Here is a 22567-nt window from a genome sequence, read left to right as displayed (position 1 = left end):
GTCAGAAAATGATTGTTGAAGATATTGGCAACCAATTCCGCTTCATCTACCATGCTTCCAATGTGACACACTTGGATACTGTTTGTATCCTCTGAAACTTTTCCTGTGTCCCTTTTTACCACCTTCCAATTGTTTTTATTTTATTATTTGATCTGTCAATTTCAGATTTGATAAACATACTCTTGGATTCTTTAATAACATTCTTTAGGATGTTAGAGTACAATCTGTAGTGTTCCCTATCCTGAGATTTATCAGAATTTATGAGTGAAACATAAAGCATTCTCTTTTTTTATTCCCTTAGTGAGCCGCTGCCTCCTACAATCATTCCGGTTTGTGCTTTTTGAAATTTTCTTAGGAAATACAGCCATTCAATGAACTTAGAGTGGATATGGAAGAATTAGAAAGCAACCTACAATATTTTAGAACAAAAGCAAACTGGTGTTTTTTTTCATTTATTATAATGTTGTTCCACCAAGAAATGACGGAAGATTCTGTTAACATGATATAGCAAGAGGCTGAGTCACAGATAGGCACAACAAAAAGACTCTCTCTCTCTCTCTCTCTCTCTCTCTCTCTCTCTCTCTCTCTCACACACACACACACACACACACACACACAGTGTAATCAAAAACATTGCACAATAGGGACCAACCAAATGAAGTAGTGCAGTTGTTTAAGACACTGGCCTTAAATTCTAGGGGATGGACTTAGCTCGATCTGGACATCGTGAGTTAGGTCTTCTAGATTATTTCTGGCAAATGAGAGGACAATTTCTTCATTGGCACTGCCAACCATTTGTTCTATACCCATGAAAACACTTATGTATGTTGTGTGCGTATTTTTAAAGTTGTTTCTTTTAATTGTATTATGATGACATATCTTGTATCATTGTGATATCTCTGGATGAATAAATTTAACGGGTCTTGTTTAATCGTAAAATATATAAATGTTAGAAGTGTACAATCTTATGCTTCTGATCTAGATTATTTTTGCATTTCTTTAGGTCAAAATACAGTTTTTCCCTTAAAATCCGATCGTGAAAACCAGAAACTTCAAAGCGCTGTTATTAAACAAGCAGTGCTTCTCATTTCACATGTGCATCGAAAACATTAGCTACTCTCCCGGGGGAAAAGTCTTCATTACGGGCATTTTTATTGTGACTGTGGAAGTTATTACGATATTAAATGTTAAAAACTACAGTTGGTGGTTGGTGCAGTTGTTAACCGTGCGAGTGCCTTACTGAATATCACAACATGCTGTTTCGTGTCGCTGGTGCAAAATAATAAGATTGTTTTGGTACTTTATTTCTTACTGTCGATCGCTATTTGTAAGAGTCAACGGCGATTTCACTTAATTCCTAAATCGGTCTCTCCAATTGAGCGACCTGGCATACTTCGCTTCATATTTCGCATATCTTTGAAAATTACAGAAATTTGCTTCGATCATGTTTGAAGTCAACGATGTTGTATTTCGCAATCAATCCAGTATCGATATTTTTCATTTTTATTCGTACGCTGCACCATAGTTAATAAAGTACCCATTGTTTTATCTTAATGTCATCGAATATTATTGGATCCAATACGTATAATAATAAGATTGCTATTATTTCCCCATTCAATTCCGTCAGTTGTGCAATGAGAGTCCTCCTTGAATATGTAGTTCAGTGCTGTGTATTGTATGTTGGCGGCCCTACATACTAAGCTTCAAACGGGATACTGTCATGGCAGATAACAGCGAATTATTATTTTTTGACACATTTTCTCATGAAAGTTCTGAGGCAAGTCCACATCTTAATTCGAGGCAATAGAAAAAAACTATCTAAATACATGTGATCGTCCTGTTGTACTTATTTGCGCAAAAGATTGGCAGGAAAATCCAAGTTCATAACCCGGTTGTACTGTGTTACTTGTTTCTGTAGAAGACTGAAATCAACTATTTTTGTTATTTATTTACTAGCGGCATGTTTTAACACGTTACTCCTCCTGAATGCTTATAGAGATAAAATAAATAACCTTGTAATTTAATATATATTTTGGGTGGGAAGGGGGTGGGGTGGGGGAGGCCTATGGTGACCTGATGATAATGTTAATGTGCTATTTACGTTTTTGTGATCCAGGAAATCAATTTAGATCTGGTGCAGTTCCCAAAGCCTGTGTTCATCAGTGAAGTAAGGATTATACCACTCGGAGCACGTGTACAAGCAGATTTCCCAGGTGGTGTAAGATTGGGGTAAGTTCAATTTTTTTCCATGTGCATTTGCTATTTTTAATACCGGAATTTTTGTCGTTTGATTGGCATGTTTCATTTGCAGTCGTTGAAGATACACATTTATTTTTTGCACAATATTGTTTACAGTAGCTGTCCAGTAGCAAGTAACTAATGAGTCAATCAGTGTTCAGATCGGGATATATTTGATTAGTGATCTGTTTGTGTGGCTGCAAATTCATAAGTTCTATGGAATCTAGGTGTTTCTGATATGGACGCTATACACCGTCTGATTCTACTGCTCATTGATGTACCGAACTGCAGGACCAATAGAAGATAACTCCATTTGGAAGTAAACATCTGTTAGCCAATGTATCTTGGTGGTGCCGTGTTGATGATGAAAATCGCCAATGGAAAAAGTTAAGCACCTGTGCGGAACCTTTCCTCACAGGTGATCCAGTAATCATCTGTTAGTGAAGTGCAAATAGTGAAGTGTTTGAAGTGCAGTTCGTGAAGAAAGTGTCAGCCACCTTAAAGTGTAAGTGTAGCCGCGGAAATTTTTCTGTGTTGCAGACGTCAGATATTCAGCAGGCGAATCATAGTGAAAAACTGGATTATGTGTAAAGATAGAGAGCTTAATTTTAGACTTTAAAAACCGATTTCGATTCCGAATACGTCAGATTGGAGTTCTCAAATGCCCGACGCCATAAACAGGAATGAATCCCCGCAGTCATAAACTGGGGTGATTTCGAAGTACCCGGGTCATCCTATTTCTTGGGATCAAATGGTGGTGGTGTATGCTGCGTAAAATGCATCTTTCATTGTCAGCAAGGAGCTACTAGAAAATCTGTGGCAGTTTTGTGGGGTCATATTTGGCAGTACATTATTACATACCACTGTCAGAGTATATTCGTTTAATAAGTGCTTGTGATGCTTGGATATTTTGGTAAGAAAGAAAAGTATATCTGTGAAACTCTTGTGGTTCATAGTATTTGTCTATTTTTGATAAGACTTATCATAGTAAAAAGCTGTTGGCATTTTAACATATTGCCCAGATTATGACCAAAGTGCATGTACATTCACATTTTCTAGCTCTTTCACTGATTTGTAACAAAAGTTGCCCGTGTCCGTAGTTATAAATATTGTTTTGTAAGTAACTGCTATTGGTGTCCTAAATGATGCAAATAATACAGTAATCACTGCAGATTATAAAACACACATCACAATATGAGGTGAACACTCTTGGTTATGTGCAGTGTCAACTTATAATAAAGTGACAGTGTTGTTTTTTATTAAATAGTAATCATGTATTAGCTTGTATCCCTCATGGAGTCTCTGACTTTGTTACATAATGACTGTTTACACACTAGAGAAGTTGTGAAAACAATAAATATGCAGTTGTGTTGGTCCCTATATGTGCTTACGTATACCTACATACAAATGGAAAGCGGCAAATGTGTTTTCTGAATATATGGCATACGTCTTTTTGTGTACATCAGTGTGTGTCAAATGAGCCATAATTTTCCCAGAACTAAATATGCAATTTTTTACGTTAATGTAATACAGGGTTGTATTTTGCTTCCCAGCTGACCAGCATTTTTGCAGTTTTTTTTTTAAATACAGGCACCATGCAAAGGTGATACTTTAGAAATATTTACACACACAAGATGTTCATTGTTTATTTACTTGCTACATGGTCACCATAGCTCATATGCATTTATTTGATACATGGTGATGCTCATATCTTTTAGTCAGTAGTGAATATTTATTTCATCTCTTTAAAATAACACAAATTTAAAGGTTTCCTTATTCCAAAACACTACCACCACAACAGTTTAATGTAGTATCTTTTGTTTACAGTTGTATAACATTATAATTTAGCTTCATAAGGCGATTAAAATAATTTATGACCTTTAACATTTTGTCACAGAGCTAATAAGGGATAGCACTGCACATGCTCCACAAAGATGCCAGTGATACTAATATTCTAGTGTTTGAGCCTATAAATGGTGTGACAGCTGGTTATTAACTAAACTACTGATAGTTTGGGAGGGAAAATTGCTGTAGTAGTCAGCAAGAGTAAATCCTTGACATTTGCAATGTGTTTGGCACATCTGCTTCTTGCGTCTACCTCAGTCGATCAAATTACGCGATTCTTTTTTATGCGTTTCTGTGGCAATGTCTCAGTGTTGCTGCAGCTCTATAGACAACTATTGTTTCTGCTTGCAGCTGTTTGTATGTCACAGTTTAATGCTGGAAACAGTGCTGCCAGCAGTCAGGAATCTTTTGTCACCGACTGTACTACAACCATTGACATTACTGTAAAAAGGACTGCATCACCCTCCTAAGATTAAACATCGATACTTGCAAGCAATTTAATCACACTGCAGTGTTTGGTAGTATAATGCACAGTATTAAATTACGTCTGGGTGTAGCACTATTTATGGCATTGCAGTTACCTCTTTCCGTTGAAGTGTTGAGTGCTGTAGAGTCAGTAACTGTGATACAGAGGCATAAATGAACTCTGTGAGGTTTAGCAAGCACATTAGTTGAGCTGTTTGCGTTAGTTGTAGTGTTGTTCTTTAATTTAATATGTGTGTAATAGCAGTCATGCACCAAGAAATTGTAATTGAATTATTGTAGTTTGTAACACTTGTACGTACATATTAGATAAATTTGCCACTATCCAAGATAAGTGTGTTGAGAAATATTGCAACATCTGAGAAGACTTAATAGATGTTAGTATGTGATGCTAAAGTTGGAGCTGGTCATAAACCTAATTAGAAGTAATTTAGCTCGTACAATCAGTCAAATACTGTATAAAATTTGACAACTGTTGTTAAAAAACTGTCTGTGATGCTACAAGGAATAGGCAGATTGCTATTTACTGTAAATGACACGTTAAGTTGCAGACAGGCACAACTAAAAAACACACATTACTTTTTGCTGGCCGTTGTGGCTGAACGGTTCTAGGCACTTCAATCTGGAACCGTGCGACTGCTACAGTCGCAGGTTTGAATCCTGCCTCGGACATGGATATGTGTGATGTCCTTAGGTTAAAGTAGTTCTAAGTTCTAGGGGACTGATGACCTCAGATGTTAAGTCCCATAGTGCTCAGAGCCAGTTGAACCATTTGAACACATTACCTTTTGTATGCAGCTTCGTCAGAAAAGGAAAGAAACACACACACACACACACACACACACACACACACACACATATACATTCACATGAGCAAGCACACCTCGTGCACATATATCCACTATCTCAGTAGCTCGGACTGGTCTGAGCTGCTATAAATGGTGGTCATGTATGCATAAGGTGTCCTTTTGTGTGCGTGCACGTGCGTGTTTCCTTTTTGGATGAATGCTGCAGCTGAAAGGTAATGTTTAAGTGTCTTTTAGGGGTCGACAGAAGCGTCCGATCCCACGCGTCGGCTTTGACCCGTGACGTAAGGGTGTTGTCGTGTGTGACGTCATGACGGCGCGGAGTTTGGTTTGAGTGTGGCTGTCTCCAGTTCTGTTTTATCTTATTTTATTTACGTTTCTGATCTGTTCGTTCTATCTCGTGAGATTTTTTTTTTTTTAATTTAAAAACACTTATTACTTATTTTAATTATCTGTTTCCTCCAATTTCTGTTTTAGTTTATTATATTTATCTTTCTGATCTGTGAGATTTTTTTAAAAAAGACAAAAAACACTAATCAGCTACTGAAGCATCTTTATCTTGTATGGGTTGCAGGGGTTACGACCCCTGGGGAGGTGGGTGGGTATTCATGCATGGCTGTCTTCACTTACACGTTGTAGCTACGCCAGGCGTCTAAATTTGTTTATATTTAGTTTGCCCCCCACCCAAAACACCCCATTTCCCGCGCTTGTCCTGTTAGTGTCATTAGGCTTCTTGTGGAAAGTGTGTGTGTTTTTGTTTCCGCCATATTTGTGACGTCATGGGTCAAAGCAGACGGGCGGGATTGGACGCTTCCGTATTTCCAAACATTCATATATACCATTTTAAATAATCACTACAATTAACTGAAAGATATTGTGCAAAAATTATATTCACTGTCCATATCTTAAACTAAGGCACCTACTTGTATAGTGTACACTAGACAATCTCAAGTTTCTGAGTAAAGATATTAGTTGTAGTTGAGTAATTTAAGTGATGCAGTCAACGTAGTTGTTAAAATAATGTTGACAGTACGGTAGTGATTGTACATAGAAAGGCATACTGTAATGATTTTGTTTCAGCAGCTATGAAAGCTGCCAGTGACCTATTCTATCCACATTATTTTGATGTCTTAGTACTGTGTGTTTTTGTGAGCCTTGACCATGTCACACTGGGGGGGGGAGTAAACTTGTAACGATGGAGTGGACAATGTGGCACTAGATCCTGTTGAAGTTTGTGGTCATGAGTCATGGATAGAGTTATACAAATAAGGAGAATGCTTAATGATGTATGGTACACAAATGAAATTGTCAACAAGTCACAAGTTACCTTGTAGGAAAAAGAATTGCTTACTAATAGCTTCTGGACACACACAAAACTATACTGTGATTTAGCTACTGTATTATCCAAATATAGTTTTGCTGATGAATAGTTTAAGCCTTACAGCTGTTACATAAATGTGGAACAGTTGATACAGTGGTTTTTTTTAATTTCTATGCAGAGAATAGTGCAAACATTTGAAAACTGTTGGTAATGAAAGCTTATCCAATCAGCTTACTTGGTGAAGGAAAGAGTTTCATAAATCTACAGGATACCACAGGAACTTTAGATTAATTGCTATTATGAAATATTAATTTTAAATCTCAAGGAATGGAGAGTTTGTATCAACTGATGATTTCATTTCGAATACTGTTTCTACACAGGGCTCGTAATACGTGAACATTGATATTCTGGTCCATTAAATACCAAGCGTATTCATAGATTAAACAACAATTTTGCAAGAAGTTTGCATACACTAGAAGCTGGCATAGAGACCTAGTTTACTTCACAGGTAAGAGTCAAGAGCAGATGCAGTGTTGTCATGTTTTTTGCAGAGTAATGTTCACAGCACATGCCATGAGGTGGGCGTAATGGGAACTGGGAGGGTGCCTCAATAGCTGGTTGCAAATATCTAATGAGAGAACATATTTTACCTATGTGATGACAATGAAAGTGCAACATATTCATAAAGACAATGTTCGTAATTCATAAAGTTCACAAGATTTCATTATAACAATAAAAATAATTGTGGGGCACAGGACATTCAGCTTAAATCAGTACTTGACCTTTTCGGTAACTGTACCTGAAATTTTTCTAATGGTTTCAGTAACTGTAACTGAACTTTTTGTTGAACAATCACTTCCATTAGTTTTGACAATTTACAGCCAAACTTCCTAATCTAACCAAGACCTTTTCTCCAAATAAGGCAGTGACTAGAACCCTCATTCCAATAAAAGTAGAAAATTATATGGAAGATGTGTAGGAAACTTACTTGGACAGTCATTCATAGTCCAGTGTAACCAAAAAAATCTGTAAAGATTTTTAAATGGTTTCAATTTAGGCATAAATAATAGATTGTCTTTATTACTGCCTATCATTAGTTATTGAGGGTCGACAGAAGCGTCCTATCCCACGCGTCGGCTTTGACCCGTGACGTAACGGTGTCGTCGTGTGTGATGTCATGACAGTGCGGAGTTTGGTTTGTGAGTGTGGCGTGTTTGTAGATGTCGTCGTGTTGTGGTTTGTTGTGCTCTCTGGTGGTATGTTCAGGGTTTTCGTTTGTGTGGTGTAATGGGTTCAGTTTGCTTTTGCTCATTATCCAGAATTGTCAGAGTGTCGGCTGTGTTTGTAGTGGAATTTGTTTCATTGAGTTACGATTTTGTGTGAAGGTTGATTTAGTGTTGTTCGCTGTACATCGTGTGGTAATTTTAGTAAAATTAATCGGTTGTTGTTTTTGTTCAGGAATGTATATGACGGATAAAATTAACAGTGCGCAGGTCAAGGGAAGTATTCGATCCCAATGTGTGGCTGTGTATGTTGATATTGGTATCTGGAGATGTTTTTGAGCTATATAGGCCAAGGGAAGTGTTTGATCCTAATTTATGGGATCAGGAGCTGCTGTTGAGCTATATAGGTCAAGGGAAGTGTCCGATTCCAGATGATATTGTGTTTAGTGTATTTGGGGAGTTTTGTGATGTCGGTTTTTTTCGTCGTTTTGTGTGTTTTTGTATGGGGGTGGGTGTCTAAATTTGTTTATATTTAGTGTGCCCCCACCCAAAACACCCCATTTCCTGCACTTGTCCCGCTAGTGTCATTAGGCTTTTTGTGGAAAGTGTGTGTGTTTGTTTTTCGATGTCTTTTCGTCCTCATAATGTGTACGTACCGACTTTATATGCGCCATATTGGAATCGTGGTTTTTCTGCCATATTTGTGACGTCATGGGTCACAGCAGACGGGCCGGATCGGACGCTTCCGTATTTCAGTAATTGAAAACTATAAAACGAATGGCTATGCTAAACACATGCATTGTCAACCTATGTACCAGACAGAAAAGTGTCTGCATGGCACTCTCTCTCTTAGAGATTTACGTCTACTTCTTCCGGAATGTAGCTGTAAGTCCTTACTTTCAGGAATGCCAAGAAAAGTTTTTGCAATTAGTTTTGTCCAGAATCAAATTTTCACTCTGCAGCAGAGTGTGTGCCAGTATGAAACTTCCTGGCCGATTAAAACTGTGTGCCGGACCGAGATTCGAACTCGGGACCTTTACCTTTTGCGGGCAAGTACTCTTCAATCTGAGTTACCAAAGCATGACTCATGCCCCATCCTCACAGCTTTTACTTCAGCCAGTACCTTGTATCCTACCTTCCAAACTTCACAGCAGCTCTCCTGCGAACCTTGCAGAACTAGCACTCCTGGAAGAAAGGATGTTGCAGAGACATGGCTAGACAATGTCTTTTGCTCGATTGTTTTTAAAGCTCATGGTGCTTGTGTTTTTGTTGTTGATTATCATTTTATTCTTTCTAAACCAGTTCTCTAGTCTGCATAATCAATTTCTGCTTCATGTATAGCTTCTGCTAGATCCATTCCCTTAATTAAAATGTCTGTCATTTGCCAATAATATTGATTTTTTTAAAATTTTCTCTGGTAGGTCATTAATATATATCAAGAACAACAGTGACCCTAGGACACTTCCCTGTGACGTGCAGGTCTGGATCATCCCCATGTCTGAGTAGTATTTATTTCTCTCTCCATCTGTTACTTCCACCTTTTGGCATCTGTAAATTAAAGGAGGATTTTATAAGATTAAATGAATTGCCTTTTACTCCATAGAATTTTATTTTTTCAAGGAGAATGTTTTGATTAAGTAGGTCAAAAGCTTTTGATAGATCACAGAGTACTCCAGTTATTGAGTCCTCCCTGTCAAGTGTTAACATTACATACGCCACAAGATATTATGGTAGTGATGTTGTAGATTCATTTTGTTTTGAACCCACTTTGGCTTCTGGCTATGATATTATGTGATGTGAAGAAGCTTACTAATCTGTTACACAGAATGAGTTCAAAGATTTTCGATATTACTGGTATAGTACTAACAGGTCTATAGTTTTCAGGTTCTGTAGTGCACATATTTTTTACAATTTTTAAACTATCTGTGGTTTCTTCATTAATCATTTTGGTCAAGGATTTAACAATGAAATTGGATGAAAGTTTAATAATCTTATTTAAGATATTGTAGATGTCCTGGATCTTGTGTTTTTTTAACTTGTTCATGATTCTTGTTACTTCTTCTTCACTTGTTTGATATAGGTGTATAGAATTTCATAGTGGATGTCTTTTTTTCTCCATTAAAGCATTCATAGCTCTTGTTGGAGTTGACATATCCTTTGTGAGTTTTTTGCACAGATTTATGCAGCAGTAACTAAATGCTTTGGCTATAGTTTCTGGGTTTCTCTGTAGTGAATTTTCCCATCTGATTTCTCTGAGGCTATATGATCATCCACAATGTTTTTGACTTATTATCTGAACTTATAATGTCCTGTTCAACATCAGTTTTCTCTGCTTATTTTATTACTTTGGTGTAGATTCTCCAGTTTTACTTCTCTAGTGATTTTTACATTGACATGTATGTTGTTCATGTGATCAGTGAATTGCTGCGCTGCTTGTTCTCCACCTGGCCTAATCAAAAAGATATCATAAAAACAGTATGGGTAAAGAGAAGCATTGTTTAAGATGTAAAATCCAGGATGGAATGTAACAATATTATGAAAAGGAGGGTTGCTATTCATGGTATAACGGAGATGCTGAGTCTCAGGTAGGCACAATAAAAATACTGTGGCAAATATAGCTTTCGGCCAGTAAGGTATTCATCAAAATTAGACATCTAGTTTTGACAAAGGCCTTACTGGCTGGAAGCTATATTTGTGACAGTCTTTGTATTGTGGTAATCTGTGACTCAGCATCTCCGCTATATGGGGAGCAGCAGCTTTCGTTTTCATTGTTTGAGGTGTATTATTCAAAATCCTCCATGAAAAATTTGACCACAGCTGATAACGAAGGTGAAACCACTGTTGTTTCATAATATTTGCCACTACACAAAAAGTTTAATCGTGGTCTACCTTGTTGACCATTTCTGGAGAGAAGGGGTTGGCAAGGAAACTAGGCATTGTTCAACAGACACATTTGGAAATAGAGATACCACATTGAGATCAACAATAACTTCATCTGCACTTATCCGTATTTCTTTAATGATATCAACAAATACGAGATGGAATCCAAAATTTTCGGGACTGGTGCTACCATCTGGATAGTAGTAGTAGTAGTAGTAGTAGTAGTAGTAGTAGTAGAAGAAGATCTCTGAACCACTAGGTGGTGAGAGCTGCATATCTGTTGAGTCAGTGTGCGGAGTGGCATTCAGCTGGAAGGACGTGTTGCGTGTCCACAGTGATTTCCGTAATAGTGTTTGGTGTGTGGTGATTTTATGACGGATCCGCGCACAGAACAGTGCGTGTATATCAAATTCTGTGACGGATCCGCGCACAGAACAGTGCGTGTATATCAAATTCTGTGTGTCCCTCACAGATATAGAAACAAGACTGCCTTCCTATAGAGCTAATTTTCAGTATTATTATAGTGAGAAATTTCTGGTAGAATGCCAATACTTAGAGTGTAAGAGAACACACACACACACACACACACACACACACACACACACACACACACACACACACACACACACTCGGTTGAGAAGGGATTTATTCTAAAAGTTAGCAGATTTTGTGTATACTTGTTGATAAATTTCAGTGTTAAAATTTTGGCAACCTTCATGCCACATTCAGCCACTTCTGGCCCAACAAAATGCAGGCAATTTTTTCATAAAACTTCATTTTCCTGTTGATTAAATACAGGAAATTTGTAATGAGATTAATCCTTTGGTCCATGTCGGTGACCTTTGCCTATTTTGTTTGGTATTTATTACCGAAGTATTCTGTTTTGATGCTCAAACCGTGAGCATGTTCCACTGCCTCGGTACTAGCTGCAGCCGATCTCACATGCGCCACTATGCCTCATATCATTTCATTCCACTGCCTTATCATCTGCTGCAACAATAGACGCCTGTGGTCAGCTGTGTGTTAGAATGGCCACTTGTTGCCCCTCCACTCCAGTCTTGCTTGCATCTGTTACTCCTTCAGATTTCGTCATTCGTGTCCAAATTTAATATCATTTGTAATAAAATGCTGAAAATGTACAGAATATTTGGTGCATTAAGGACAAGAACCATCAGAATATCTTTGAGAATATTCTGCTACAGTAGTCATTGAAGGCTTCATGCTTTGGAATTTTGACAATGAAACCCATTTTGTTTAGCATTTATCTGTGTATTGCATTTGCTTTATTTTATATTTAATGTGCAGTATTCGTTGTTCCTTTAAAAATTTGTTTACTGAGACTGCATACCTGGGAGAGTTCCTCCAATCGTGAACTGTTCTTTTAGGTACATATCTTTTTAGTTCTCTGCCAACAACTCTTCTGAACTTGAACTACAGTTCATGTGCATGCTCCTTCCCAGAGCTAAATGTTTAGAGTTCCTCCTTGAGATGCAGCTACTGCCTCTTCATCTAATTTATAGAACATGTAACTCTTTCTACTTGTTTTGGTTGGCCTTTGTATTTTGATAATCGTTGTTACTATAACTCATCATGAACACTGACCCCAACGTCAGTGCGGAAATGTTCAAAGAGGTCAGGTCTATTTCAGTACATTTCCATGCGGCGTGAGCTTTTGAACCACCTGGCCTTAGAAGTTTTCAAAGAAGGCATTTAGCATTGTTTCACAAGGTGTCTCATCTTCCCCATCACTTAGAAAACTGTAATTATCCCATTTGAGAATTGGGTGATTAAACGATTCTTCAATAATGACAGTATGGTTGGGGAGTCTGTTAACCTGTGTGCCGTCATTGGCAGTTGAGGACACTATCGAGTAGGCCATTTACATATATCTAAATATTGTCCGAAATGGTGTTTCCCAACTGGTTGCTTATCAGATCCAGTCTTCTGATCAGCATACCTATTCAATTAATTATGTGGAACTATGGTTTGATAGTAATTTATCAGTAGGCCAAATGTTGAAACTCCTTTGTAAGTCTCCAGTAAGCTTTGATGGATAAACATGCTGTTTTCTGACTTCTGCTATTCACCATAATCATCGCACCCGCATGCACAACATGGATGTAAGCTGATATTGCACATACATCTACATCTATACTTTGCAAGCCACTGGGAAGTGCATGGCAAGGGCTATTCTTGTACTAGTTATTAGGATTTTTTCCCGTTCCATTTACATGTGAAGTGCAGGAAGAACTATTGTTTAAATGCCTCTGTGCAGTGTGTGTAGATCAGATGAAGTTAGTGTCAAATTATGGTTGCCCTTCTGAGAAGTCAAAAGCACTGTATTCTGTCAATAAACTCACATGTTCATATTCACCCTTAGCCCTTGAAACAGTTCAATAACACTAGAACCATCTCACTCAAACTTAGTGATAAATATAAATTAAGCGGAAATGGAAATTCCTAGATGGAACAATACATAAAATGAGAGAAATGCAACCACTCATGTATAGCAGACTGATGTGTGGCACATGAAGCAGAAAACAGTGTCCACTAATTTTTGAGTTCTGGCTCTTCTAGCAAACAGTATGCACAACCATACAGACTTTTGTGTGTGTGTGTGTGTGTGTGTGTGTGTGTGTGTGTGTGTGTAGGGGAGGGGGAGTCAGACCTTATTTGTAAAATTCCCCAGAAGCTAGGCAAGAAGCAATAGCCAGTCCAACTCAGAAAGGGACTGAAGAAACATGCAATGTGGTTGTGAGGCAAAGTCCATGGGATGAAACATACTTCCAATGAACACTACAGACTGAGGAAGATTCAAGAACATCAGAAACGTTTGTAACATTTTCAAACAACATCTAAGCAGTTAAAATTATGCAGGTCTACACTTCAAGGGTCCCAAGTGCCTAAAACACTGTCACGTCCTGGGAAATTATTTTTAATTTCCCCTTAGTACTGACTCTTAAAAGCCCAGTTTTAAGTTTGAAGACAGCACAGCCACCCACCCCAATTCATCACCTCTTACTTGAGAAGAATTAGACAGATTGTACATTTACTAATGGCAGCAAGAGGAGACTCACTAATTGCAGAAATGTGAAAGAAAGTAAGCAAGCAACAATGTTAATGATACACAAAGATAATATACATCATCTGGGAAACTGAAGAACTTATATATTACTGCTCCTCCACATTGATGCACCCACATCATAAGAAAAGGGACCGATGAATGTAAACAATTATTGTGGCATCTTTCTTCCCTTAATAATCTGCAAAATTCTTTCAACAGTGCTATAGACTAAGGGGGGCAAATACCAAAGAGGGTTCAGGAAAGGATGTTCATGTAGCGAACAGATCATGAATCATCAATGTGTTTAGTCATATGCAAAATACACAAATAAGTAATTCATATTGATCCTTGTAGATTTTGAAAAGGCTTATGACTCTGTTGACTGAACAATTCTTCTCAGACTCCTGAAAGACTCTGGCTTTGATAGTCAGGCAAGGAGATGGACGCTTGCCTCTGCTTTTCATCTGTGTTCAAGAGACTCATCTCCGAGTGGTGAAAAGAAATGAATAAGAAAGATATTGACAATGAAGTCAGACTTCGGTATCGAGACATGAATTTCATAATTAACTGCTTCGCTGTTGCAGCGAAATTTTTTCTAATTCACTAGACACAGAACAAATGTAGCAGCAAGGGCAGAGCTCCAGATTGTCCTAGAGAAAATTTAATTTATAGGAAAAATCAAGTCAACATCCTGAGTTCGAGAGTTAGAAGAAGGGAAATTCAAACAGGCTGAGAAATTTAAGTATCTAGGAGAGTGGATAGATTGGTACCTCAGAGAAAGAAGCCTTTACATCACAGATCATTAAAATGAAAACAGTATATCAACGAACCAACCAAAAGTTTCTACAGGAAGAAGTTGATATCCATTTAATCAAGGTGCAACATTACCGTGCAGTTGTATGACTGTGTTTGCTGATAGTGCTGTCATTTACTGCCTATTGAAGTGATCAGAAGATCAAAACTAATTGCAAAATGATTTAGACAAGATTTCATCAAAAAGTAGTGATTGACCCTAAACAATAAAGTGTGAAGTCCTCGGCAATAGTACTAAAAAAATTGTATTAAATTTCACAATAACAGAAATTTAAAGACTGTTGATTCAACTAAATACTTAGGGATAACAATTGCAGACACTTTAAATTGCCACTATCACACGCAAAATATTGTCGCGAAGGCGAACCAAAGACTGTTATTGGTAGAACACATACAAAGTGCAACAAATCCTCTAGAGAGACTGCCTACACTATGCTTGTCCACCCTCTTCTGGACTATTGCTGCACTGTATGGGATGCTTACCAGATGGGATGGACAGAGGACATCTAAGAAGTTCAAAGAAGAGCAGTAATATCCCAAAATAGGTGAGAGAGTGTTATAGACGTGATAAGCAAGCTAGTATGTCATTTATTAAGATGAAGGTGTTTTTCATTGTGCTGAGATCTTTTTATAAAATTTCTGCCACCAACTTTCTCCTCCGAATGCAACAGTTTGTTCACTCACATCTACATACATAGAAATGAGCATTGTAATAAAATATAGAAATCAGAGCTAGCGTGGAAGGATTTAGATGTTTATTTTTCCCACATGCCATTAGTGAGTGGAATGGTCAATAAATAGTCTTCAAGTGGGTTTTATGAGCACTGGAAGTGTAAATTACAGAGTAGTCAAATAGGCATACAATTTGTTCCTTGCAAAAAAAGAAAACAGCAACTGGCCATTGTTAATAGTGCTGATTATTTATGCAAATAGTGATGTTACTATTGAACTGACAGGTTCATCTTTAAACAGGTGTTCATGTGTAGATTAAATGTGTTGTTAGTTACACTAGTTGTCAGCTTTTTTCCTCCCTCTGACAAAAGTTCCTTGGGGTGGTGGTTCCCTACTGTAAAAATGTGAGAAACAGTTAAATTCACCATTTCTCACTTTGTTTTTGTGCTGTTGTGTACCATCAGTCCAAGCAACTTTTGCCACAAGGAGAAAAATAAGCCAACAATTAACGTAAAAGACGGCAATTGTAATGTAAGTATGAACAGTCATCTGAAGATGAACCTTCTGGTTCAAAACCAGTAATGGCAATATTTGTGTAAATAAAAAGCATTATTAGCAGTGGCTCGTTGCTGTTTCCTTCTTTGCAAGAATCAGCTTGTATTTTGTACACAGCTACGGTCCCAAAATGTCAGTTTTCGACAAAACAGATGTCGGTGTTAATGAATAGAATAGGTCTGACTGAGAAATAAGAAACAGTAATGTCTTGAGGAAAATCCGACAGTTGATACTGTGTAAGAAGATCCCTGACAGTTGCAGTGGGCTAGACATGACTGCTTTGTGAATCTACCTCAACCAATTGCATAGTGTGATTTTGTAAACGTGGCTACGGCAACGGATGGGTATTGTTTTTGCCAGTAGTTGTTTGCACTTTGGTGTAAAAAACTGGCAACATTGCTTACAAGCTGTCAGAGATCATCTTATGCTAACTAAGCTATAGGTCCATTAAAAAATTGGTTAATTCTGAAGATGATGACAACCATGAACTCTACACACATGTAGGAAAGATCATGGAGACCATTTGGAAGAGGAGTATTGTTTTCTGTGGTCCCATTGCTTGTATGAGTCCTTCAAGATTGAGCAGTCAAATCTTCCACTACTTTCTCAACAGGACAGCTAATTAGTTGTGGTTCACAGAGGAAGAAAAAGGACTGCAGGAATTGGGGATAGCTCCAAGAGCACTGTGGTTTTCAAGAGAAGCTAAAAGTAAAAAAAAAACTGGCAAGGAACGAACAATATACAAAACGAATGCGGATATACTGGGCTAAGATTACAGTCTAGGCACAAGAGAAAGGAAAAATTTAGTTAAAATAATGCCATCCATTGATGGCTGATACGAGTAGAAGAATAATTAATCACTGAGCCAGATGGTGCAATTGTTGACTCTGGACATATATTCAGGAGGATGATGGCTCAAATACCTGTCCAGCAAAGCTGATTTAGCTTTTCCACATTAATTCTAAATTGTTGAGCCTATTACTGGGATGGTTCCTTTCAAAGGGTATGATCAACTTCCTTCCTGTCCTCCTCCAGTTCAAACTTGTGCCCTGGCTCGAATGACCTTATTGTCAGTGCGATGTTAAAATCCTTAATCATCTTTCCATAACAAAAATCTAAGTTTCAAAGCAGCTAAACTTACAAGAGATAATAAAGCACGAGTGTCTCAACTCCTTAAAATGAAAAGTAGGCAAGGGGCGATTTTGTAGCATTTGTTCACCACACCTTAAACAAAAATTATGATAATAGAAAATTCTGGTTTACATGTGTTGTGGTCGGGGTAAAGATAATCACCTGCCCTGTATTGGAGTTCAGGAGGTAGGCACATAAACAAAGACTGGAACTTGATAGATCAGCATATGAACTTTTATTCTTCTTCACACTTAAAATAATGTAGTCGTGGTGACAGGATTATGCAGTTATGAGTATGTGTGTGCTGTGAACAACACAGGTTCATTAGGTGAGCTACCATGTTTAAGATCTCACTTTTGTGTGTGTCTACTGCTCAGTACCGTGAATATAAAATGACTTGTTATCTGTACATTTATTCAATTGTGGATTTTCCCCCTTTATTTCAGTGTTCTGTGAGTGGTGGAACAGTTAAATGGCCACTTCAATTAAACGAAAAAAAAAAATAGTTCAAAATTCCAAAGTTAAAGAAGAATTATCTCATTTGCTTCGGTATTACTCTCTGAGGCAAATATCCTACCCCATAATAATGTAGCTCTAAATGCTGTGTATCAGTGATTTTAGCTGATAGCACAGCTTACCATGATCAGTATACGAGTTGTGTTCAAAAAGTAATGTGACTTTATATTTTTATGAAGAAATATTTATTTATTCATTTATCAAATCCATGTAATTCAAGTAATCACCCTCAGATACAATGCCAACACTTTTTCCCGTCCTCGAAGCATTTCTCATAAGCACTTTTTGGTATGGCCTTGAGTACTTTTATTGCAGTTTTTATTTCCTCAATCTTTGAAAATCGTCATCCTTTCACAGTTCTCTTCAGTTTCTGGAACAGGAAAAAGTCGCAGGGAGCCAAACCTGGTGAATATGGTGGCTGAGGCATGATGGTTATGTTGTTTTTGCCAAAAAATCTCTCACAAACAATGATGAATGAGCAGGCACATTGTCGTGATGCAAAAGCCATGACTCCCCCCCCACAATTCCAGACATTTTTTGTGTATTGCTTCTCGCAGACGGCACATAACGTCAAGGTGATACTCCTTGTTGACCGTACAACCTTGAGGTGAAAGTTCATTATGCACTATGCCACTGCAACTGGAAAAAAAAGAAAAAAGGAAAAAAAAACTGTGTGCAAAACTTTGACATTTGATTGAACTTGGCACGCTATTTTCAGTCTTGGCTCTCTGGGACACTTCCATTGGGACGATTAGGCTTTGGTTTCGATGTCATAACCGTAAACCCATGTTTTGTCACCAGTTATGACCCTATTGAGAAAATCAGGATCATCGTTGATTCATTCAAGAGCTCCTGATCCTGATCCTGATCCGACTGTTCTTCTGATCAAAATTGAGAAGTTTTGGAACAAACTCCACTGATACACGTCTCATGTCCAAAATATCCACACAAAAAAATGCTTGAATGAGCTGAATGATATGCCAACATGCTCAGCAACTTCTGTTATAGTAATTTGATGATTTTCCAAAACAATTTTCTTCACAGCTTCGACATTAGTGTCTGTAGTTGATGTGCTGATTCCATTTGTCATACAAAATTCGATGCAAATTATTTTCTCCATTTTTTTATGATAATCGAAAAACGCCAAGAACTTTAAAACATGTCTAACCTTTCTGTCAAAAACAAACGAATTATGCTGTACACTTGAAACCGTGAACATATGTTCGGGACATGTGTACGAACATAACAAGGAAAAAGATGGATAATCGAATGTACGTTGCCTGTGCAATTCGAAAAGTCACCTTACTTTTTGAACAGCCCTTGTAAACTGGTATTGAGGATTCACTTTCATTGAAGGACAATTTGATTTCCAGATAATGCTGTCTTTTATATTTGATACTATGTTGCATTGCAAGGTTCAAGCAGGTGGTGTCTTGATGTACACTCAGGAAATAAATGGATCAGAATTTCAGAAGACATGGTTTCTGTAGTATGTATTAAGCAAGTAACTAATCAAAAAAAGATGGTTACAAATAGAATTTTATTGTTTGAAGGAATAACTTTGGGAGACACCTGTAGGTGGAAGAATTACCCAAAACAGCATTGGAATATGTCAAAAGATGCCAAACAGAAAACAGTATGTTGTACTGAATGGAAAGGAATTGTAAAAGTGGCTTTGAGTGTACCCAAAGAGAGTATTCAGTAGGTATAAATGTTCTTTTGGGTATGTCAGAAGCTTTATAAGGCTGTTCGCAAGTGCTGATATTCACTGCATGACAAGAAAAGTCAAGCACCAAGAAGATATGTTCAGATGTCAGTGCAACTTCATTCACATACACGCCGTCAGCAGATATGTAAATCATTAGAGTTCCAGTTCGCTGTGAAAAGTAGAATGACTACCGGAATGCATTAGTGATGTTCAAATTTAGTTTTGTTATCAGGCCTGATAGGATATATAGGAGGCATGAACAGTGTCAGATGTTGAATGGTCACTGTGGAGGACACAGAAATGCTGCATGCTCCTGTGAGGCAGTGTTATCAGCACCTCAAAGTTTGAAAGGTGCCGCGTTGTGGGCTTTCAGTGGGCTTGCTGGTTGAATCGTGCAATATTCTGATTTGTGGAGCATTTACATGGGACAATGGCCCTCTGTTGGACTGCATGGGTGTGTGAGGGCAGACATACTCATCACCGAGGTACCAATCAGCCATGTGTGATCATCAAAAGAGATGATCGCCCTATTGTGTACCAAGCATATTGTGACCCCCTTACAACTGCTCCTGCCATTTGAGAACAAGTAATAGACATTCTGCATTGCCCTGCACCATTGCTCTGAGACTAGCAGCAGCTGGACTACAGAATTATTGTCCCACACATAGGCTGCCATTAACACCGCAACACACATGGCTACGAATGGCACGGTGCCGTGCCCGAGAAGCCTGGACTGCCTGATGAATGGTGGCTCTTTGTGTTCAGTGCTGATTTACAGTTCAGTACTACCCCAGATGGTTGTGACCTGGGGAGACGTCCCATTCTTCCAATATTTTAGAAGTGCACAGTAGTGTTGCTGCTGGTGTCATGGTGTGGGGAGCCATCAGGTTTGGCTTCAGGTCATGGTTGGCAGTGACTGAGGTAACTCTAATGGCTCAATAGCCTGTCAACATTCTGTGTCATGTGTTAGCTCTCTTGCAACAGTGTTGCGGTGCCATCGTCCACAAATGGCATGTGTGTCTATTAAGCGTCTGTGTGACAGTGAGGCACTCGCATGACTGAAAAGATCCCTAGAGTTGTGGGACAGCTTGCCTCAGGAGGGTATGCAACAGCTTTATGAGACCCTTACCAGCAAAATCAGTGCAGGCATCCAGGCCAGAGGGGTTGCAATGTCAGACTGATTAATGGGCTCATACTGTCATTTTTTTTTTCCAAATTTGACTCTGTTTTGTACTCACTGCAGTAACATCACATACCCTCTCAACCCATGAAGGATCATGTATTTTCTTGCTCCCCAGCTGGGTCTTTTTTATTTTATTTATTTATTTTTGGTCAGGCAGAGTATATAGAGAATTGAAGTGCTAGGAATTTGTAGCAAGATATAGGAAAGTTGCAGAAGATCGACACTAGATGCAAAGATTGTTTGTTGATATTCAACATAATCAGATTTAATGTATTGTACACAAATGGGTGAGAAAGACCCATTGTTATCCGATTATGCGATTCCCACCAATCGCAATAGACTGTCATATCCACTGAATACTGGGAATATGTATACATTGTGGTTTAATGTGGAATTTTCTCATAAAACTAATTGTAGGAAAGTCTGGAAACATGACCAGACTGATTGATATCTTGGGAAGCTTGAAAGAAGAGCAACGTGTTTCATTATGAGTTTGTGTAATAAGCACAAAAGTGTCAGCTAGGTGCTAATCCGACTCCAGTGGCAGATGCTGCATGAGAGATATGTTTCACAGGTTGCTTTACTGTTAAAATTCAGTGTGTGTACTTTTAGAGAAGGATTAATCAAAATTTGCTTCCTCTTGCATATATGTCACAAAAAGACCTGAAGGTAAAATTAGAATGATTGAAGCTCATATGGAGATGTACAGCTCTTCGTCCCATATTCTGAAGACTTACCAATAACTGTAGTTCCTGCACATCACCTGTAACTGGAACAGGAAAATGGGGGAGGAGATAGTGCTGTATAAAAACTCCCAACAACACTCCAATAAGGTGCCTTGCGGAGGAAAGATGTTAATGTAAAAGATGAAAACATACAACTGCAGCATAGGTACTTTACCAGTTATAAAAAATTGTGTAGTCTGTGTTAAAGGTATTAAGTTTGATCAACACATTTTCATTTAAAAACAGTTTATTTACAGGATACTATTTGCTAACAACATAAATTACAAAGAGTTAAAAAATTATTTGCTGAAATAATTTCTGCTTCAGCTGTAGATTTAGCCACTACTCTCTGCAACTGATTTCTCCATGCTATTGCTCCACCAGAGTACTTTGCCACAATGCTGATTGTCAAACATTTGTCACCAGTGAATTCAGTGTCACTACAATTTTGCAAATCGTCTCCTCTATCATAAATAATACCACAATTTAATGTCCTTATAGGTACCAGAATACACTTTTCAGTCAGTTGCAGTCCTGGGTGGTTGGTTTTCCATAACTGGAACAACTTTTTATTCACTGCAAAAATTTTCATGACCACTTGCTATTGAAAGATAGATCAGACGTCTAACTGCCTTGCATTAAGAGATAAAGGATGAAATAGGTTCATTTTTGATCATTGTCTTCATGTCCAGTGGGAGATGAGCTCATATTGCTTTCGACAATTCAAAATGTTCCCCCCACCCCCACCCCTTTTTTTTTACTTGCAGGGAGTTAGGAAAGTAAGGAGATGGGATCTGGGTAAGTTGAAAGAACCAGAGGTTGTTGAGAGTTTCAGGTGGCATTAGGCACGAATTGGATGAAACAGGGGTAGGAAACATGATAGAAAATGAGTAGGTAGCCTTGAGAGATGAAATAGTGAAAGTGGTAGAGAATCAAGTAGGGAAAAAACACAAGACCTAGTACAAGTCCTTGTATAACACAGGAGATTTTGAATCTAATGGATGGAAGGAGAAAATACATGGTGTATCAAAAAGAAGCATCTGATTTGGCAATCTGTATTTCTGAAACTAATAAACATATACAAAAACATATGCAATGAATTTTGTTTTTTGATGAACGGGAAACTCAAAAAGTTTTTCTTTCTTTCTTTTTCCGCCCTGTAGGTGTTCAATATCCCCCCCCGTCTAGATGCACGCCACGTGTCAATGCGTTATTCAAATTGTTCCCACACTGCACCTAGCATGTCTCGAGTCATAGCTTCCACAGCTGCTGTTACGCGATACCTCATTCATTGTTGTTTGCAGCGTAGGCACATAAACAGAGTCTTTTATAAACGCTCCCACAATAAATAATCACATACAGTAAGGTCCAGTGACCTTGGAGGCCAGAAATGTAATGCCGAAT

General features: G+C 38.1%; 1 protein-coding gene across 1 annotated transcript in view; it reads left to right on the top strand.

Moving 5' to 3' along the window:
- Positions 1-1586: 1586 nt before the first annotated feature.
- Positions 1587-22567, top strand: part of LOC124605118 (protein virilizer) — a 103361-nt gene continuing 82380 nt past the window's right edge. Inside the window, exons 1-2 of the mRNA XM_047136584.1 lie at positions 1587-1777; positions 2117-2229. Of these exons, the coding sequence (XP_046992540.1) occupies positions 1721-1777; positions 2117-2229 (170 nt within the window). The 5' untranslated portion in view covers positions 1587-1720. The remainder of the gene's footprint in view (positions 1778-2116; positions 2230-22567) is intronic.

The sequence above is a fragment of the Schistocerca americana genome, chromosome 3 (genome assembly GCF_021461395.2).
Source record: "Schistocerca americana isolate TAMUIC-IGC-003095 chromosome 3, iqSchAmer2.1, whole genome shotgun sequence".
Classification (NCBI taxonomy): Eukaryota; Metazoa; Arthropoda; class Insecta; order Orthoptera; family Acrididae; genus Schistocerca; species Schistocerca americana.
This window is presented reverse-complemented; position numbering and strand designations above follow the sequence as displayed.